The sequence below is a fragment of the Natrix helvetica genome (assembly GCF_964273705.1).
Source record: "Natrix helvetica genome assembly, chromosome: 6".
Lineage (NCBI taxonomy): Eukaryota > Metazoa > Chordata > Lepidosauria > Squamata > Natricidae > Natrix > Natrix helvetica.
The window spans coordinates 20,886,665-20,907,421 of record NC_138553.1 but is presented as its reverse complement, the minus strand read 5'-3'; the positions used below and the strand labels follow the sequence as shown (position 1 = coordinate 20,907,421).

Genomic DNA, 20,757 nt, shown 5'->3' with positions numbered 1-20,757 from the left:
TACCCTGTTAATTTTAGTACATTTTAAGGTTATCCTTTTCTTTTATCTGCTGTTTGGCTCAGAGAAGGTGGAATAGGCTTACAGCTGCTTAATGCACAGTGATTGGAAGGGAATATCATTTTTAATCGCCCAGTTTTATTCCAGGCAAGTTGTTTTAAAATATCTTGATGATTAAAAGGATAATCTGAAGGGGAAAAATAACTTTCATGTAGTGTGAGAATGGAAAAGAAAAATTTTAAAACATTCTACCTGCACATGCATATATGATCATTCAGTCTTCCCAAAGAATTTTGAAAAGGGGAAAACAGCTGAACTATATTGACAGCAAATAAATCTGAAGGATTTATTTTTATATTGGGATACGTCTGTGGACAAGACTAAATTTCAAGAGGATGGTGCTATCCCATCTCAAACGTCTGTATCCCAGCCAAGAAAACTTGGAAACAAGGTTACTTGCTGCAGGTTTAATGAGGCCGAAGTCCGGCATGGATTAGTTCTAGCAGTTTCAAAGTCAGTGCTGGGAACTACCACCTACCAGCACTGTAAATAGTCAGTGCCATAGTCACGCCAGGACCTAGCCCCACACCATAACTAGCATCCAGCATTCTCCAGTCCCGCCTCCAGTGATCTCCCTTGCTGTGAGCAGCGCTGATCAGCTGTTCTGGCCGCTGCATAATTGGCGCCAGTCAGCTGAAGTCCAGGCAGGTGAGGACGAGCAGGCTGTCAGCCATGGCATGGGAGCAACTGGGACGCCCTCTGCCGGATCCATGCCGTTCCCGCAGCTGTTTTGCATTCTGCCCTGCCTCCCTCCCCCCCCCCCCGCCCAGGTATGGCAAGCTGGTCGGGGCTTGACAACTTCCTAAATTTGTATTTCAAAAGGTGCTTCAGGTAATATTGGAAAGGCCAGGAAGTTTTGCAGTTTCTCAAGAAATAAGCTGAAGCAAAATTGAAATGAAATATGAAAATCAGGGGGGGGGAAATGGCTTGAAGATAACTAAGATGAAACAGAAAATGAAATTAGGGCTGATAAGCAATGATCATTTGCTACATCAGCTCCAGTTCTCAAGTACAGTAAGTGCTCCGCTTCAGAGGCAGAGGAACCATTTCCCAATGTATTGTCTGTGAACACTTTTTAGTACCTTGGTTGCAGAAATTGGTTTATTCTATGGTAGCATAGACGCATGGAGCAATAAGAGGTCCTGTTCCCTGAGATACTGCAAGAGTCCTTTCTGCATCTGCATCTCCTTTTCTTTATTCTGTAAAACCTGCGCTCGCTTGTGGGACAAATGGCATTTGACAGCTTCCTTCTTCTTATTTTCTGCATCCTGTTCCTTCAGGGCAATTTCTGCCTTCTTTTGCATGACTTCTTTTCTGTTCCTGAGAAGTGCCTACAGAAAAGAACATAAGATTGATTACTTGATTATTCGGCATACTTACAGCTCTTCTATCACATCTTCTTCTCAAAAACATTGCCTCAAACTCGTTAACAGAATCATGCAATTCCATGAGAGCCAGTATGGCAGTGGTTCTCAACCTGTGGGTCAGGACCCCTTTGGGGGTTGAACGACCCTTTCACAGGGGTCGCCTGAGACCCATTGGAAAACACATATTTTCGATGGTCTTAGGAACCGAGACACCAATTTTATGGTTGGGGGGTCACCACAACATGAGGAACTGTATTAAAGGGTTGCGGCATTGGAAAGGTTGAGAACCACTGCAGTATGGTATGATTAAGGTGCTGGTCTAGAAACCAGGAGACTGTGAATTCTAGTCCTATTTTAGGCATGAAACCTGATTGGGTGACATTGGCCAGTCTCTCTCTCTCAGTTCAACTAATCTCAGATAATCCCTACTGTTATTGTGGAAAAGAGGAAGGAGTATTGGTACGCTTGCCACATTGATTTGTATATGAAAAAATGCAAGATAAAAAGCTAAACAAAATTACTAAAAGAAAAATAAATTAAAAAAAAACAGCATGGAAGCTTAACTCATGAAGAAGACAACACCTCCCAAATAGGCCAAGCTGTTTCAAATTCCAACTAATTCAAATGATGCTAAAACATATAGAGTAGCAAATTTCAGTACTAAGGTAGGCTTTGGAGAAGTAATGAAGCTGGATTTTGATTACGCTTACCTTGCTGTTCCTCCTTTCTCCCTTCTTTTCCCTTTCCTAGTGAGCATGGAAGTCGTTTATCCCCAGCAGGGATTATGAGACTGGCTGGGAAACTGTCACAGAACTTTGAAAATAAAGATCACGTGACTCCAGCAGCAGCCTGTAGCATTGAAATAGCCACAACTTCCTCAAATTTCAATCCCTTGGGAGTCATGGACCCTGGATTTTGGATGCTTTATTTATATGAGTCTATAGGTTAATTTAGGTAGCTTGCTTCAAAGATTGTTGCCCTGTGAGGCACCATTTTACCCAGTTAAAGGTCATGAGAATGAGAGTTTACAGATATTTATATACATATTTGTAGTTGTATATATATGCATCTGTGGGTACACACCCACACCACGCAAACAAAATTTGCTTAGTTCTGAATAATGAACCCACAACATCTCCGAGCATAGGGTTCTGAACAAAATTTCTGATTAGAACTGAAGAAATCCACTTGCTTCTTGAAATATTCACGTCATTTTATTTCTTTCCTACATTTCAAATCCATCCCATTTTCAACTTCTGAACCCTCAGATTAATCTATATAAAATGAATCTGATTTTCCATATGTTTACATGACAACATTCATCTGAGCAGAGAGTTACATTAGCTTTTGGCGGAGGTGGCAACTGTTCCTGCTAATGCCTGATCTCCTCTAATTTATTTCCCTCCCTCCCTCCCTCCCTCCCAGAAGAATATTTTCAGAAATTGGGAAAAGAGGAAACAGGCGTGTGCTCTCACCAGCCTCTCTTTTTCCTGACCATCAATCATTTGATTATGTTTTGCCAGCTGCTTCTCCCTCTGCTTGTGCTGTGCCTTTAAGAATTCCCTCCTTTGGTTCTCTTTCTTTCCTCCTTCTTCCCGCAGATGGGACTCCTGCCGTCTTCTCTCTGTCTTTGCCCCTCGGAGCTGCTCCAGATGCCTCTCCGCTCTGTCACTTTGCTCCTGAAGCCTTTGTGAGCCTTGCAATGTCCGCTGGAGGGATTGCTGCCTGTTAAAGAAAGGAGCTACCGTGTTTCCCCAAAAATAAAACAGGGCCTTATTTTCTTTTGACTCCTGAAATAAGCGCTTGTCCTTATTTTCAGGGAGGTCTTATTATTTTTGAGATAATAACACCTCATGGCTGTTGCTGTGTTGCAATATTTTCAGGGAGGGCTTATTTTCGGGGGAGGGTTTATTTTAGCGCATGTGTTCAAAAGCCAGATTGGGCTTATTATCCAGGGAGGTCTTATTTTCAGGGAAACAGGGTAGTAGTTTAAATAAAAATAGATCCTGTTTCTTTATAAACATATGCTAGCATGCTATATAAAACAATGAGCTATGAAACTTCACTCTTGAATTCAGTTTACAGGGAACTTGTAAACTTAAAAGTTTAAGTTTACAAGCCTTTGTAGAGTTAGGCTCACATGAGATCATTTCAGAGAACATCATTATGTTTAATTTTTCTCATGATCATATTTCAGGCAACCCCAGGAAAGCATACCTACAATAGGTAAAGGTAAAGGTTCCCTTCACATATAGTATGTGCTAGTCGTTCCTGACTCTAGGGGGTGGTGCTCATCTCCGTTTCTAAGCCCAAGAGCCAGTGCTGTCTGGAGACATCTCTGAGGTCATGTGGCCGGCATGACTAAACACCGAAGGCGCATGGAACACTGTTACCTACCCACCAAAGGTGGTTCCTATTTTTCTACTTGCATTTTTACATGCTTTCGAACTGCTAAGTTGGCAGAAGCTGGGACAAGTAATGGGAGCTCACTCTGTTATGCGGTGCTAGGGATTCGAACCACTGAACTGCCAACCTTCTGATCGACAAGCTCAGCATCTTAGCCACTGAGCCACTGCGTCCCTAATACATATAATAGGAAAATACTAAATAGGAACAGATGAAATCTAACACCATCAGAAACATAATAACCTTGTTCATCCACAGCCATTGAAAAAAAGGATTTTTTACTATTTATTTTAACAATTCTGTTCCATTTTCATATATGTTTACCAACAGATGAATGATGTTTGATAAATACTATTTCAATTTTTACAACGAGAACCAAGAGATCTCAGGTTTTTGACATAGGTAGAACTTAACCTCCCATGCTGTGGCTGAAGCAAAAACATTCTATTTGTAAAGAATATTATACCCCATAAGTCACAGGAACTGAAAACAAAATCAAAGAATATCTATCTGACTTCAGATTATTCTCTTCTACCCAATTTGGGACTGCACCGCTCCATTACCTCTTGTTTTCAAGCTGCATCTCTCTTTTGAGATGGATTTCTTGTTGCTGCTGCTCTTTCCTAAGCTGTCTCTGCTCCCACTTCTGCCGTTTGAAGTCTATCTTAGCTGGGTTGGCATCCACTTCTCTGGGACCATCCCTAGAGGCTTCCTTCTCCAGTAATTTCTGAAAAAAAGACCGCTTTATAGCAGGGTAAGTTTTTTCCAAGTCTTTCTGTTGGTCTTCACCTCAAAGCAAAGCTGAGGTGTCCCTCAGACACTTTAGACCTAGTATTTCATGAATGAACTGTATGCAATCTTCAAAAGTTGCCCTTCCCTGCAATCTTCTATATATATAAAAGCCAAATACCACTCACTCATCACAAAATCTCCAGAACCGTAAAGCCTACAATTTTGAAATTTGGCACGTATGTTCCTCTTGGCTTCTAGGTGCTTGCTATGAAAGGACTTTTTAAAATGACCATCAGATCATTAGTATTTCTTGTACAGTAATTAACATGCTGATGCTAAGGAGTTTGACTCCCCCTCCCCACCTGAAATGAACTCTGTTCCAACTGCCAGTTGCCTCACATTCCATTACCTCAGTTCAAATTGACAGATGTTCCACTCCTTCACTCAGGAGTGGTCTGGGGCTCCTTGCAGTACTAAACAAAATGTACCTCACCAAAATGTCTACGCCTTCCATGTATGGAACTGCTTCTGGACTCAAGGCTTATGTGTTTCAGTCACCGACCACCGCTAAGACAATGGATTGTGAACCGAATTTCTCCTGCATAGCCCGATCACATAGTTTCGTCGCGAAGCACAGGTATCCAGGTAGTATTATATAGACGAGAGGAGGAGGAGTCTCACCTGTCCAGACATATAGACGAGAGGAGTATTCTCACCTGTGCAGATGGTGGTGCACTGTAGCTCCTTCTCATGTGTAAAACAGATTCAATAGCTACACAATCTTTTTTCAGTGACCTGTCCACCCAGTCAAGCTTTGCCTGAAGTTTGGAATTGTTAGCCAAGTAAGTTTTCTGAGAAGTATTTCTTTGGGAAAGCTGGGTTGAAGATCCACTTAAGTTGGGCGGTAAAAAAGCTGTCAAAAGAAAATAATTATTCATTGCACAGGTAAATAACAATAATGGTGTAGATATGATGAAGACGTTAATCTGAAAAGGGGAAACATCATGGAGCTGTAGATGTCTACTTGGCCTAAGGTACGTTCCTTTTATGCTGTTGATGTCTCTGAAGAGATGAAAAATCCTCAGATATTACTTTGGTACAACCACCAGTATTCCTCCTCTTTGATTTCGCTATCTCAGGATTTAGTTGATAATTGAAGGTTGTGTGTCTCCCACTCTTGCTTACAGTAATCCCTTTAGTGTAGTTTTCCCCTTTTTAAAAAATCAGAATGTTTCTAGGGCATTGGTTATTCTTGAACGTATTGTGTTTTAATGCAACTTCCCTCCCTTGATGTCTGTTAAAAACATTGAGATTAAGGACTGATTCAACAGTAACCTTTTTCTCAGGGATAATAATATCTTATAATTCATCAGAAAAGAAAATGAGTACAAAGAATCACATCTGCATCAGAGGTAGTATTCAGCCGGTTCGGACCGGTTCACCCGAATTGGTAGTGGAAATCGCAGGTGGGCCCGGCCATCTGCCCCGGCTCTATGCCATCCTATTTAGGCATGTTTTCAAGCCAAAGCGCATGTGTGGAAGGCCGAGTGCATGCGTGGACGAGGTGTGAGCGAGCGAAGCACACACGCTCACATTTGCACACCAGTAGGGAAAGTAAGTGAATACCACCACCACCTCCGATCTATATCATAACAACAAAATATGCAATGTAGCCACCGCAATATTGTAAATCTAAAGAAAAGAGGGATGCTCAGGTTAGCATCCCTGGAGCCTCACTCAGACTAGATCAGGGGTGTCCAAACTTGGGAACTTTAAGACTTGTGGACTTCAACTCCCAGAATTCTGGGAGTTGAAGTCCACAAGTCTTAAAGTTCCCAAGTTTGGACACCCCTGTACTAGATACACAGAAATATTGTTCCCCTGTGAGAGGGCAATAGAGGCCCTTCTGCTGATCCGTGAGATCACCAGATCTCCTGATCTCCTCTTTATTATTAGCAGAAAAAAAAGCTGAATGTGCCCAAAAGATTAGAGTAAAATATGTGGATACGTTAGTTTCAATGTCTATCAGTAAATCACCCAAACTCCCCACATCTCTTTTAATATAGTTGCACACATTTCTGGGTTTGTTGAGTCGTCCATTTGCCTGTATTGGTCGCTATATCAACCATGGTACCAGTATTGTTTCTTGTATCTTCTGAATCCATCGCTTTCTGGTCCTATCAAAAATCAAGAAAAAAGTACCACTGAATATAACAAAGGGTGGAAATACTTAACAATCCTATGACGTTCAGCTTAGGACATTTTTTTTAACAATAACTGGCAATTGTTTATAATTGCTTTGGAGAATGGGGAAGCGGGGAGACTTCTTGCCAGAGATGTGAGCTATAAGCTAATCAACATAATCTTGTACCTCGCTGGGTTCTGCAAGTTTGATTTCTTCCCAAGATTTTGCATCTGCTAAATTTGTTTCCTTCTTTCGCTTGCTTCTATCTCCTTTGGCATCCTTATCATTTTCCAAAGTGGGAGGTCTGCCTTTCGAAAGTTGGTCTTCTAACTTCTTGCTCGCTTCTTCTTTTGATGAGCTGACTCTTGGTACCAAAGTATCCTCTGCCCATGTTGAACTCATTGGAGATGTACTAGGATGCTGTAGTGGGCAGCAGAAAGACCAAGGAGGGAAATGGGAGTTGCTCCCACAGACTCCAATACAATGGATGCTTTGAGTCTGAAGCCAAGGCACCCAAGGTAAATGGTGATGCCTACAAGGAGAAGCACGGTATCCAGGTGACACAAGAGAAGGATAATTTGGATTCTGCTCCACCAACAGCTGCCTGGCTGTCAATGGCATCTGAAGCTCAAGAACAATGCGCTCATACAACGGAAGAGGGATCTTCACAGCAACATCTGCTGATATTGTCTTGGTCCGGCCATTCCAGAAGTTAATCAGCACTTTGCTATTTTGGAAAGCTGTCAAGGGAAACACAGAGGGAGGCGTATTTTAGAAGGAAACAACATCTGTCTCATTAGTAACTTAGGGTTGGGCTCCAGCTGCCCCTATCCGTATATATTGCTCCTCTGGGGATCCTCCTTTCAGTTGACAGGTTTCCCTGTGGAACAGGGATAGGCAATCAGGAGTAGACAACCGTGTTGTATTGTATTGTAACCATCTGACACTATTTTTAGAGCGTAATTGTTGTTAACAGTGGTATTTCCTACCCAAGGATATATTTTCTTCATCATTACATTATATTATTCAGTTTGGTTTGGTTTGGTTCTGCAACCCACCAAGACAGACACAGACTTTAGAGGATAATTAGAACTGCAGGAAAAAAAGTTACTACCCACCTGCCTTCCACTGAGGACCTGTACACTGCATGAGTCAGAAAGAGGGTCGTGAAAATATTTACAGACCCCTCATATCCTGGACATAAATTGTTTCAACTCCTACCCTCAAAATGACGCTATAAGGCACTGCACACCAAGACAACTGGACACAAGGACAGTTTTCCCCCGAACACCATCACTCTGCTAAACAAATAATTCCCTCAACACTGTTAAACTATTTATTATGTCTGCATTACTATTACTATTAATCTTCTCATCGTTCCTATCACCCATCTCCTCCCACTTATGACTGTATGACTGTAACTTTGTTGGTTGTATCCTTACAATTTATATTGATTGTTCCCTAATATGATTTGATTGCTTATTTGTACCCTATGACTATCATTAAGTGTTGTACCTTATGATTCGTGACAAATGTATCTTTTATGTACACTGAGAGCATAGGCACCAAAGGCAAATTCCTTGTGTGTCCAATCACACTTGGCCAATAAAGAAATCTATTCTATTCTATTCTATTCTATTCTATTCTATTCTATTCTATTCTATTCATCATCATCATCATAGTCAGCTATTCTACAGTTGGGTATTCTAAAATCCAAGTAACATCTGCAAAGAAACACCAGTGTCCTTTTCTGAATGCCCTTATAAACCTAATGCATTTTGGATGCCTGTGAGGAAGAGTAACAGGAAAGAAAGTAGCAGTTGCAGCCCCCTTTCCCCTCCTTCCTCTACTTTCTTTTTCCAAGCATGCCCCTCCCCTTTCGCCTTCTGAGCATGGATTGTAAAAAAAAAAAAAGCAATAGATATTTAATGGAAAGGAGACAAAATTAAGCCATACCTGAATAATCTGACCTGGTTTCTGCTACTTGGAGAACGATGCCTGGGCCGTATCGTTTGCCATTCTTCTCCCATGGAGCAAGGATCCCATCTCCTGCAGATAATGGCTGCCACCTGGCATCTTCATAGTGGATGATGTCATAGAGAGGCGTTTCTTGCCTTCGAAACGGGGCCTTACCTTTCCGTGATTGCTGGCATCTTTCAAACTCAACTAGAACATGTTCGTTGGAATCCTATGAAATGAAGCCAGAAATCTCACCCTGTAAACCTGTGTAAAGGTAAAGATTTTCCCGGTCCAGTGATGTCCAACCATAAGGGGCAATGCTCATTTTTTTTATGAGCCAAGGGAGTGAGCCTTGTCCAAAGACACTTCCGAGGTCATGTGGGCAGCATGACTATATGCTGAGGCACATGGAATAGAATAGAACAGAGCAGAACAGTGATGGGTAACCTTTTTGCCATTGTGTGCCAAAAGCAGGGGGGAGTGCGGGGAGTTGTGCGCATGTGTGCCCTCACCCATGATTCTATGCGCCCGCCCCACATGCACGCCCCCCCTGCACTCCCCCAGTTTTTGGCACCCAATGAGCCTATTTTACCATAACCAGTAAAAGTACTCTTAATTCTGCAAAATGGAGTTAAGTGGTTTCTTGTATACAAGAAATGGTTTCTTGATGACACCTGTATAGAGTCATCCTATATTGACCATATTCATTTTGAAGCACAAGGCTCCAATATATCAAATAGAAATATTCATGATATTTCAATTTTAAAGCAAAGCACACACTAAGTTTATGCCTTGCTCTTTACAGTATATTATTATTAAAGGGGTTTACACAGCACAACAGAACCATCAAACTAAATAAATGTAAAAAAAGGAGGTGACATTTCACTAGAGTCTTGGCAAATAACTTTATCCTGTAGCTTTTTTTCATTGTTGTTTAAAAACTTGGAGGGTTATTTGTGTCCTCTCTATTCAGGTAACCCTGAGGATATAGCTAAACCTCCAAGTGCTTCCACGACCCTCTAAAAGGAAGCAAATGACCAGCTGTCTGCAAGGAGTATAAACCCTTCCATTCCCCACTATCCTGTCAGAGCTGAAGAAGCTTCTTGGATGAGAAGAGAAATGTCTTCAAAGAAAAAACAATGAAATGCAGTTGCCTCCTGAAAAAAGTAACTTTTGGGCAACCATGGTCTGGATGACTGAGAATCTCTACAGACTTTTAGCTATACAATTTGGGATGAACACTAATGGTGTGGGAGTAGGAATGGATTTCCAGAAGGGGGAAAAATTGCAGACTGCAGGAACCAGGAGCACTTCTCAGGTGACCCTGAGGACACAGATAAGCCTCCAAGTGCTTCAAGGACCCTCTGAAAGGATGCAAATGACCAACTGCTGAATGCAAGGAAAAAAATCCTTCCATCCCCCACTATCTTCTCACAGCTGAAGCAGCTTCTTGGATGAGAAGCGAAACATCTTCAACACACGGACACACCCCTCCAACAAGAAAGTCCAGTTGTCTCCTGAAAAAGCACCTTTGGGACAACGACGACTGAGAATCTTTACAGACTTAAGGCAAGTCACAAATCGCTCCTGTAAAACACTCCCACTTCTGCTGCTTTTTTTCCTGCGGATCCTGCCTATGGAGTATGAGATCCCTGGGATCCCTCTTCACAAGGAAAAGAAAACATGCAACTTTCCTGTTTCACCTTCCTCAATAGTAGCAGCAGCTTTTTCCAGCCTAGCCTTTAATACAAGCACAATCCCCCAAAGCTTTCATGATATGTATTTGTATTTTATTCATTAGGTTGCTATCCCAGGAGCTCCCATTTCCAATTTGATTTCCACAGTAGCAGCCCTATGAAAAAAGTTGGGTTGTAAAATAATGGTTAACCCAGCACCTTGTAAAATTATACCACCCTGGTTATAACCATGAACCTATGGCATGTGGAGCCATATCGATGGGCAGCTGATTTACCAGCTGATTTTCGGGCCTTCTGGGCTCACCTGAAGTTGAGAAACAGGCTGTTTTTGGCCTCCGGAGGGCCTCCGGGGGGGGAGAAGGCCAGTTTCACCTTCCCCGGGCTCTTAAAAAGGCTCTGGAGCCACGGAGAGCGAAAAACGAACCTTCTGGTCCGACCGGAAGTTGGCAAATGGGCCATTTTCGGCCTCCGGAGGGCCTCTAGGGGTGGGGAAGGTAGCTTTTACGTTCCCCGGACTCCTAGACAGGGTCCGGAGCCTGGGGAGAGTGAAAAACAAACCTCCTGGTCCGACCGGAAGTTGGCAAATGGGCCATTTTCCGCCTCCGGAGGGCCTCTGGGGGTGGGGGTGGGGAACATCGTTTTTACCTTCCCCGGGCTCCTAGAAAGGCTCCGGAACCTGGGGAGAGTGAAAAACGAACCTTCTGGTCTGACCAGAAGTTGGTAAACGGGCCATTTTCGTCCTCTGGAGGGCCTCTGGGGGATGGGGAAAGCTGTTTTCACTCTCCCCAGGCTCTTAGAAAGGGTCTGGAGCCTGGGGAGGGCGAAAAACGGGTCCACCGTGCCATCGTGTGCCAAAGGCGAGGGGAGCGCATGGGGGGCGTGCACGCATGCACCTGGGGAGGACGCATAGCATTATGGGTGTGGGCACATGCACGACCCCCCTGCATTCCCCCCTGCTTTTGGCAAACGATGACAAAAAGGTTAGCCATCACCGCCTTATAAAATGGTACTCTTATTATAAGACATATCAAATGAATCATCAAGTTGGGAAGAGGTCAATGGAGCAGCATGTATAAGTCATCAACAGAAAACCAATTATGTATTGAGATGATGAATGAAAAATACTAATTCAGGGAAACCAGTTTACCTTTTGGACAATATGACTGAGATAATAATAGCCATCTGTCTGTTTTCTGGCAAGAACTCGTATCCCCCTCAGCAAATGGTGGCTGTTTGTGGAACAGTCCCCGAAATTCTCTTGTATGGGACTTCTTAGACATGTGTTACAAGTATCTGGACCCCATGCACCCAAAGGAATCCTGTGACAAAGGAAAGCATTAGGAAGTGCAAGATCGCTCACCAGAGAATTGGGATTACTGAAACAAATGGATTAATAATAAGTATCAACCCTATTGGCACTTACAGCTCCATTCTAACATTGGTAAAATGATTAATAACAACATTAAAATCCACTGGTGCCTAAACTTACAGTTTTGTGCAACAATCTGCCACCAGCGGAGGGACGCTGAGATGATTGCCGATGCTACCAGGATGATGAAAACCTAAATTACAGCCAGTCTTATCCTAAAAGGATGGAAGAAATTAGAGAGCAATAACTCTGCATTCTTCTGGGAATTTAGACTGGTAAAACTACACAGTATTTGGGTCCTTTCCAACAATTTGATTTCATGTGTTCATTTCTCCATGACTAAGAATATCGGAGGGTTAGGAATGGGCTGCTATGGGTTCGCCCGGGTTTGGGAGAACCCGTAGCTAACGCTATGGATGATTCGGAGAACCTCCAAATCCCATCCCTGGCTGGCCCCATCCACCCCTCCCCTCCCCTGCCAGGAGTCCCCATGTGGCCTGCATGGAGGCCCGGGGAGGGGGAAAAATGGACCTCCTGAAAGTTCTGGAAATGGGCCCGTTTCTGGCCTCCGGAGCCCAGGGGAGGCAGTTTTCGCCCTTCCGGAAGCTTGAGGAAAGCCTCCGGAGGCTGGGGAAGGCGAAAACGGCCCCTCCTGCCATGGTGCATGAGGCTAACTAGGCCATGCCCACTATGGCTACGCCCACCTAGCAACCAGGCAGAGAACCCGTTGCTGAAATTTTTGAAGCCCACCCCTGCAAAGTGTCGTAGTATGAATGGCAAGACAATTTTTCTTTGCAATGTGTCTGAATGCTCTCCTTTAACTGCCTGATGCTTATGAAGAATTTTCTTTCATGATTCATAGGTGCCTACTAAAGACTTACTTCTTCAACCAGAGCTTTCTATAGTATTACCATTTTTCCTCTTCTTTTCCTTCCACCTTTTAATATACACACACTAGCTTTATATTTCTGTTGTATATTAAATATGGATTGTATAGCTTTTACCATTTTTCATTAATTATGATTTTATTTTCTACTGTGGTGATTATTTTTGTCCTTTATACCTCCTGTGAGAGGGATGCCTCAGAGAAGCATCAAAATAAATCAAGGAAAGGAAAAAAACGAGCCTTTGTAGAAGTATTTTCATGTTATCTAATGAATGTAGTTTAACAAGTCAGACTACTTTTCTTTGGCTAACCAAAAAGTCACAATCGTTACCACAGTTCCCCCAAATCAAGTGGTCAGATTCAGAATGACCACATTTATCATTTTACCTCAGAGGAAGCTCCATCAATTGCTTGGAAAGTACCACCAGACATCTTGGCTACTTTGTCCAATAGTTTTTGACAACTAATTTTATTGTTGTCTCCATTTTCTATCAATTGCACAATATGCACCGGACATGATTGCTTTGTCTCTTTAAGGCGGCTACAAATTTCTTCCGCAGAGCTTTCGGGCAATCCGCTGGTGAACAGACATATGGCTTGGCAGCTGGGATCTTCTACTGCTTCTTCAATGGCATTCCAAGCACTGGCTTTCCCCTTGCTATTCATCTGCAGAGTTCTGATCCAAGAAGCTGCATCCATGATGTTGGTGAGGGAACATTCTACCAATTCATTCTGCCACTTTAATACCTGGAGAAGAAATCGGTTGCCACTTCAATGGATCAAAACAGAAATGCTATTACCAAGTTGCATCTTTCAAACATTACTCCCTTGAATAAATGTTGCTATATTTTGAAAATATTTTTAAGCGAGCCTCCCCGCCTTCTCTGCCCTAACAAGAAGCGCGGTGGTGCAGTGGTTAGAATGCAGTACTGCAGGCTACTTCTACTAACTGCCAGCTGCCTGCAATTTGGCAGTTCAAATCTCACCAGGCTCAAGGTTGACTCAGCTTCCATCCTTCTGAGGTCAGTGAAATGAGGACTCGTATTGTTGGGGGCAATAGTCTGACTCTGTAAACCACTTAGAGAGGGCTGTAAAGCACTGTGAAGCAGTATATAAGTCTGAGTGCTATTGCTATTGCAGTATAAACTTGTTATACGGTTATGTAGCAAATGAATTCATAGCACATTCATATTTTTAGGAGGGCGCTCAGTTTTTCAGTATACCTTTTCTACCGGTTCCTGTTATATCCTTGACAAAATCCCATTGGAGGGTAAATCCACTTAGAGTTAGGTCCTCATGAAGCGGGAGAGGATAATGGATGACGCCAATGAATTCGCAGCGTATTGGTAGGCTTAGGAAAGGGTTGAGATTTTCAGCCCACCTTATCAACCTGTTCTTCTTAAATACATTGAAGAATAGCAGAGTTCCTCATCCTTTCCATCCTTGTGGACCGGCAGGGAGGGGAGGAGAGAGGGGATAGTTCTGCATGAGTGATAGCAGCCACAAGCATGCTTTCCCCACACTGCTTGAGCAAGTGGGGATGTGAGCGCATGCACTCTCTCCCCAGTTCTGCTGCCCGGTTGTGAATGATTCAAGGCCCAATAGTGGTCCACAGCCCAGGGTTTGGGGACCCCTGCTCGAGAGTGAAATAGCTCTTTTGATCCACTTCGTAACTTTTACATTACCTTGCTGGAACACCAGATGATATTGAACATGGAATCCATTAGTCTGTCACCCAGTGAGTATAGAGTTCTTATAAGAAGTTCTTTCATGATATATGGATTGGAAGGATTACATTCTGAAGTATATATGACAAAAGTCACATTGTGTTCATGAATGTCAGTCACTAATGGTACAGTGGTGTGACAGAGATGAGACATCCTAGATCACAAACATTAATGACAGAAAATAAAAATTAATGACAAATTGGTACATATATAAACACTTCATCATTTTTTTCAAATATTTGCACAATGTTTTTGCTTCCAATAATGGGATGAATGCAGGCTTACTCAAGATCTGATGAAATTCATGGAATTTATTATAAATGTAACTTAGATTCTACTCATTTCTCTCTGCTCAATGTAAGATTAAATCTAATCCATTACTCTCAATTTTCCTAAATTTCCTGTAACTTAGATTCTACTCATTTCTCTCTGCTCAATGTAAGATTAAATCTAATCCATTACTCTCAATTTTCCTAAATTTCCTGCCTATTTATATTATTATAAAGTCTTCCTCTTTCCTCTAATAATTTCTCTATAAATTGAAATAGCATTCACATGCTTTTTTTCTTCTTTCAAAAAAGAGAGAATTCCTGTAAATCAGTTCGAATACCAAAAAAGGTTAGGTAACTTGTAATACCAATAATGATAAATAATTGTCTCTTTTGAATTAATCTATATAAATTATAGAATCATGGAATGATAAAATAAACTTGAAATTCGTTGCCACAAGACAGTAAGGTCAGCGTATAAGAAATTATGAGCTGAAATAGCCATAACAAGTCAGCCAATGGGAAATGTTTGGAGACTAAGACACAAGATCTGTTGTGAGCCCTGGGAGACGGCTGAGCGTGGCTTAGCTTAACTGGTCTGTAGATAAGAGTTGGTTTGTCCTTGCAATAATATAGCTTCTGTGATTCTGAGTTCTGGTTTCTGCTTCTGGTCCTTGTACTTGCTACCACAAGAGCTGCATGGTATTGTATACATGCATCATTATTTCTATTATGGTATATAAACAATTTTTTTTCTATAAATGAATCCTGCTGAATTATTTACTTGTGTGCTGGTTGGATCGCTGCAAACTCTAATAAGTAATATTTTATGTACTGATTTATTTTCAAGTTAGGGAGCAAGAACAGAATGCTATTGGTTTAAGTCAGGTGCATTCGTGCAGCACAACAAAACTTTTGCGCTTGAGCAAAGCGCCCTCTCTCAGCGAACCAGTAGTAAACGGGTTAGGAGCCCACCACAGTATATATCTGTATCTTTTTATTTCTAGGAAACAAAGCGGTATTTTGTTTTACTGTGCTTACCGTTCACCCATCATATTTGCACATGCACATTTGTCGCTTCTCACCTTCTTGTAGGCTGCTGTTCCCGGTCACCCCTTTGCTTCGCCTGTCTCTCTCCCAACTCACCGGAATCTAAATCACAACCTCGCTGCCTAGCAACCATCAGACACCGCGGACTAACTAAACCATTTCTAGCGCCTCTATTGGGGAGGAGAACCCTCTGCGTGCCTTGCAAGAATCAGCCTCTCGATGGATCTCAAGAAAAGCGAAGCCGAATAGGACGGGGTTAGTTGGTGGGATCCTGGAAGGAAGTTCCAGGGCTTATATTGAAATTGTATTGAAAATGTCTTTGGATATTAATAGCTGGGGCTGGTAGTTAGGTTGCTGGTTTGAACCCCGAGGCTGGCAATTTAGTTGCAAACGTTTCAGTGGAGGAGAGCCTTTTCGTGCGCTTTAAATTTTATTTTATTTTTTAAAAATGATAGGAGGTGGCTTTTTAAAAATTATTTACAATGAAACGACTTGGACTTCGGTGTAGACAAGGGGTCGCCAACGTTGGCAATTTTAAGACTTGTGGACTTCAACTCCCAGAATTCCTCAGCCAGCTTTGCTGGCTGAGGAATTCTGGAAGTTGAAGTCCACAAGTCTTAAAGTTGCCCAGATTGGAGACCCCTGGAAGGCCAACTTGCAACAGACTTTGCTTTACTTTTCATCCCTTAGTATTCTGATCCCCCTGGTCCCTCCGGAGGGGCCCCCGGCGGCAATAGCCTCTTTCTCATGGACCAGACTCGAAAGAACCCGCGCCCCTCCTCTGTTCCACGATTCCCATTGGGGCGGCGCGCGCTAAAGACGGGCAGACCTTCCAGCCAATCAGGAGCGAGGGTTACCGGGAACTTCCGCCAACCTGTCTACCGTAAAGTAACCTTGGCGGCAGGAGGAGGTCTCGGCGGCCTCCGGGATGGCCGGGCCTCTGTGCCGAGCGACGGGAGGGCTGAGGTGGCTGAGTCGACTGCTAGGCCCCGGAGGCAAGCTAGGCCCGCGCCCCGGAGTGCGGCGGTGAGTGGGGCAGCTTGGCCAGATTGGGGTTGGGGCAAGGTGGGGAGAAGGGAAAAGGTGAATTGCTTGGGGCAATGGGTGGTTTCAACGCGGAGCTGCCTGGCTCTGTTCTCCCTTGATACCATGCAGGGCGCCTGAGCTGCCCTTTCCGCTGCTGGGAAAAACCGGGCCTCTGCTTGCACCTTCCCCAGCCAGTGCAGTTCATCACAAGCCATAAGCTTAAGGCAAGTCACAATTAACTACTAAGAATCAATAGAATTCTTTATTGGCCAAGTGTGATTTTTATTGGCAGCTCCTCAATATTGGAAACCTGCTATTATGTCTCCCCTTTTCTCTAATCTAGCCAAACCCAAATCCTGCAACCGTTCTTGCTCACAATGGCAAGCCACTTCAGAAAAACCTAGCCAAAAAAACCCTTCAGAAACTAGTCCAGGCAATCAGGAGGGGTAAAAATTGGACTTGAAGGACACACACCCAAATACATTAGTTATTATTAAAAGGCATACTTTTGGATGTCTGATATATGGATATTTTGGATGTCTGATATATGGTGATTGTTTCTTTGCCAAACTTTTGGAGAGAAAGATACCTGCCTATCACACAATAACAATCACACCTAGTTATATGCACCCAGGGTAGCCACAAATTAGGTCTTGGTTTGCATAAGGAAGTGAGGCTCAGTAGGTTCTGAAATTTTTACTGCCTCAGTGAAATAGGAATGGGCATTCCTACTTTCCAGAAGTTTATTTTGGTGCATTTTTCAGAAGTAAATACTTGTAAAGTATTTTTTTCCCTTTAAATCTCTCCTTTTTCTCCTTCGTCCAGGTTCCACCATAGTAAAAATACAAATCCATCGTTAGGTGGTAGCAAAGATTAATCGGCTAATATATGATGTATTCGATGCTCTAAAGCAGGGCTGTCAAACTTGCCGGCCAGATGTGTCACGCACTAGCCATGCCCATGCCCGGTTTAACGAAAGTGGGGGAAAGTCCTGCTACGTTACGTGTTGCCGCTGTGATGACATGAGTTTGACACCCCTGCTCTAAGGCATCTTAGAAATGCTGCAGTCTATTTTGGCTATATGTTTTTCAATGGCAAAATACAGATCATATTGTATTGAAATTGTTAATTCCAGGAAAATTGTTACAGAAAGCTACTTTATGCTACTATCTTCTCTTCGGTTGTGTTATGCAATACCACAGGAATTCCCAATAGGTGGAATAATGTATTCAGCACCTTATTTTGCTAAACATATGCACTTGAGATTTAAAGGACTGCTTACTACTTTATATTTGTCTTGCAGGGCAAGTGAAGGTGCACATGTTAATACTGAGTATCGCCAATTTTCACCACCACCACGGTTTGCAGTAGTCATCGGTGAAGTATCCAGTGGTCTCATGTGGTTCTGGATTTTGTGGCGCTTCTGGCATGACCCAGATGAAGTGCTGGTAAGAGCTGTTAGATTGGAAACAACTGTAAAGCAATAGCTTTCTTAACACAGGATATATTGTAATATAATATCTGGGTGAAAGGCCATTGTTTTACTTGTGTCACATTTTTATTTTAACACATATGAACCACAGGAGCATGTTCTATCTCTCAAGCGCTTTGCAGAATCCTGCTGCTCTGACTAGGAGCTCACTTAGTGCAACATGTTGTCTATTTAACCTTATCTGGAGCATCAAGCTAGGACAGTGATAGCGAACCTTTTTTGACTCGTGTGCCAAAAGCAGGGGAAGCGCAGGGGATTTGTGCGCAGGCGTGCCACACCCATAATGCTATGTGCACGACCCCAGTGTGCATGCACACACAACCAGTACTCCCCCCCGTTTTTGACATGCTTTTTTCACCCTCCCCAGGTTCCAGAGGCTTTATAGGAACCTGGAGAGGGTGAAAACAGCTTCCCCTGGCCCCCGGGAGCACAAACAACTGGCCCTACGGGCAAACCAGAAGTTCGGGAATGGACTTCCGGTTTGCTTGTACGGCCGGTTTTAGCCCTCCGGAGCCTTCAAACCGGAGGTTTGGGAACATACTTCCGGTTTGCTTGTAGGGCCGGTTTTAGCCCTCCAGAACCTTCAGGGAAACCTCCTGAAGGCCCCTGAAGGACAAAAAACAGCCCTACAGACAAACCGGAAGTATGTTAGCAAAATTCTGGTTTGCCCGTAGGGCTGGTTTTTTGCGCTCAAGGAAGCATCCGGAGGGTGAAAAATGGCCTCAAACGAAGGCTGAAGTCTGCTGGCCTGTGCGTGCATGTGCGCTGGCCAGCTGACAGGGCAATGCCCTGACAAATGGCTCCACATGGAACCTGTGGCACGCATGCCATTGGTTCGCCATCACGGAGCTAGGATCTTAGGAGGACTTTTATGGCATTAAAGACAATTCTCTAGTGTAGTTTACCCCAAATTAGGCCATCTAAGGATTACATTCTTCAATCTCATCAGCTTCAACAAGGATTTTTTTTTTTTTGAGGACTTGTTATTCGTCTGCCAAAAAATTCTAGAACTGAAACAGAGAAAGGTTATTTTAACTGAAATATTAGTAAAATGGTTAAGGGAATCTGGCTTCCCCATTGACTTCAACTGTCATAAATATGAGTCAGTTGCCAAGCATCCAAATTTTGATCACATGACCATGGGGATGGTACAATGGATGTAAGTGTGAAAAACAATCATAAGTCACTTTTTCCGACTATTGTTGTAACTTTGGTCATAAATGAACTGTTGTAAGCCAAGGACTACTGTACCAGGTCCAATCATAACTATTACATGTTCAATGCTATCTTAAGTTTGAATGGTCACTGAACAAGTGGCCATTAAATGATGATCACTTATGTAATGCAGTACACATAAGAGTATAAGAAACGCGACCTGGAGTATATAGAAAAAAGACTCAGCCAATAATTGTAGTCCACAGACTGTGTAATGTAGCTTGTTCAGGCCAAAGCTGACTAAACAAGATCACATTTTAATGGGAGAACTGCTAAGAAACAAATTGGAGAATTGTTATGCTTCTCCTAATAATGCTGAATATGATTTTTTAAGATTATTTATGCATCCTAAAATTGGAATTCAAAATTCTACTCAGATTTAAGATTTTTTCCTCAAAACACCAATTCTGTCATACTGAGCAATATGCTTTTGACAGGAGTTCTAAAAAATTCAACTGGTTGCGAGGCTGTATTTGGAAGGGAAAGAAAGTTGTGTACAAGAAGCTTTTAGGTATCCCTGAAGTATTTTTGGATTATAGCTATGCTCCAAAATGGGGATTATCTGATTTTGTCTGCTTGCAGAAGTTCCCGATTCAAGACTGTGAAACAATTTTCTTTTTGAAAAGTAACCTAAAATGTTAAACTTCCTATTTTTCTCTAACAGGGTCACTTTCCATTCCCAGATCCTTCTTTGTGGACAGATGAAGAGCTAGGAATTCCTCCAGATGATGAATAATAAACATGTGGTTTCAAAGTGGCTCTTAAAATAGGATAATTTGCTTAATAAGAAAGCATTAATTAAGATCTACTCTTGCAAAATAAGGAATATCACATTAAAATTGAAGTACATCAGAAATGTCTGCAGTGCTATTTATTTCCCAATTGTAGGAGCATATTTCACTATCCTATTTCACCTTATATTTTGTTTCAACCAATTTGTTTTCCTAATAACAGTAGCAATTATTCAGATGTGGAACATCAAAATACATTTAAAAAATAAATAACAGTAAGCAGACTTTTAAAAAAAACCCACTTGAATCAGCATTTAGAATTTGGTCTAAAGGATGGAGTTGCGTTATGACAGTCTTGTTCAAATGTAGTTTGAATAGTTATTTAAATCTACTTAAAACAGATTCATCAATTATTTGTCTTCATTGTTTATAGACTACAGAAAATATTTTGCTTTACATTAAGTATGAATTTTAACTAATAAACTATAAACCAGATGATGTGTTTTATTTTATAATCGCTGTTTCTACCAATATATTACTGTGTTGCATTTAAAACACATTCAGAGCTAATTCTCTGGTTATACATTCA

The 20,757-nt window shown here is 42.3% G+C and overlaps 2 protein-coding genes across 3 annotated transcripts; one reads left to right on the top strand and one right to left on the bottom strand.

Moving 5' to 3' along the window:
- Nucleotides 1-810: 810 nt before the first annotated feature.
- Nucleotides 811-15,916, bottom strand: LOC309395062 (uncharacterized protein). 2 transcript variants are annotated; one of them, XM_081958842.1, is made up of 12 exons: nt 15,740-15,916; nt 14,344-14,539; nt 13,046-13,405; nt 11,893-11,987; nt 11,551-11,722; nt 8,704-8,935; nt 6,934-7,487; nt 6,637-6,739; nt 5,279-5,475; nt 4,394-4,557; nt 2,900-3,149; nt 811-1,388 (listed from the first exon to the last, which is right to left on the bottom strand). In XM_081958842.1, the coding sequence occupies exons 1-12, from the start codon at nt 15,835-15,837 to the stop codon at nt 1,164-1,166; spliced, it is 2,646 nt and encodes an 881-aa protein (XP_081814968.1). In that variant the 5' UTR covers nt 15,838-15,916; the 3' UTR covers nt 811-1,163. The 2 variants fall into 2 exon arrangements, with proteins under 2 accessions (XP_081814968.1, XP_081814969.1); XM_081958843.1 differs by having other exon boundaries at nt 15,696-15,872.
- A 652-nt stretch (nt 15,917-16,568) lies between these two features.
- Nucleotides 16,569-20,677, top strand: NDUFB2 (NADH:ubiquinone oxidoreductase subunit B2). Its single transcript, XM_081957058.1, has 3 exons — nt 16,569-16,730; nt 18,034-18,178; nt 20,102-20,677. The coding sequence occupies exons 1-3, from the start codon at nt 16,633-16,635 to the stop codon at nt 20,171-20,173; spliced, it is 315 nt and encodes a 104-aa protein (XP_081813184.1). The 5' UTR covers nt 16,569-16,632; the 3' UTR covers nt 20,174-20,677.
- Nucleotides 20,678-20,757: the final 80 nt, after the last annotated feature.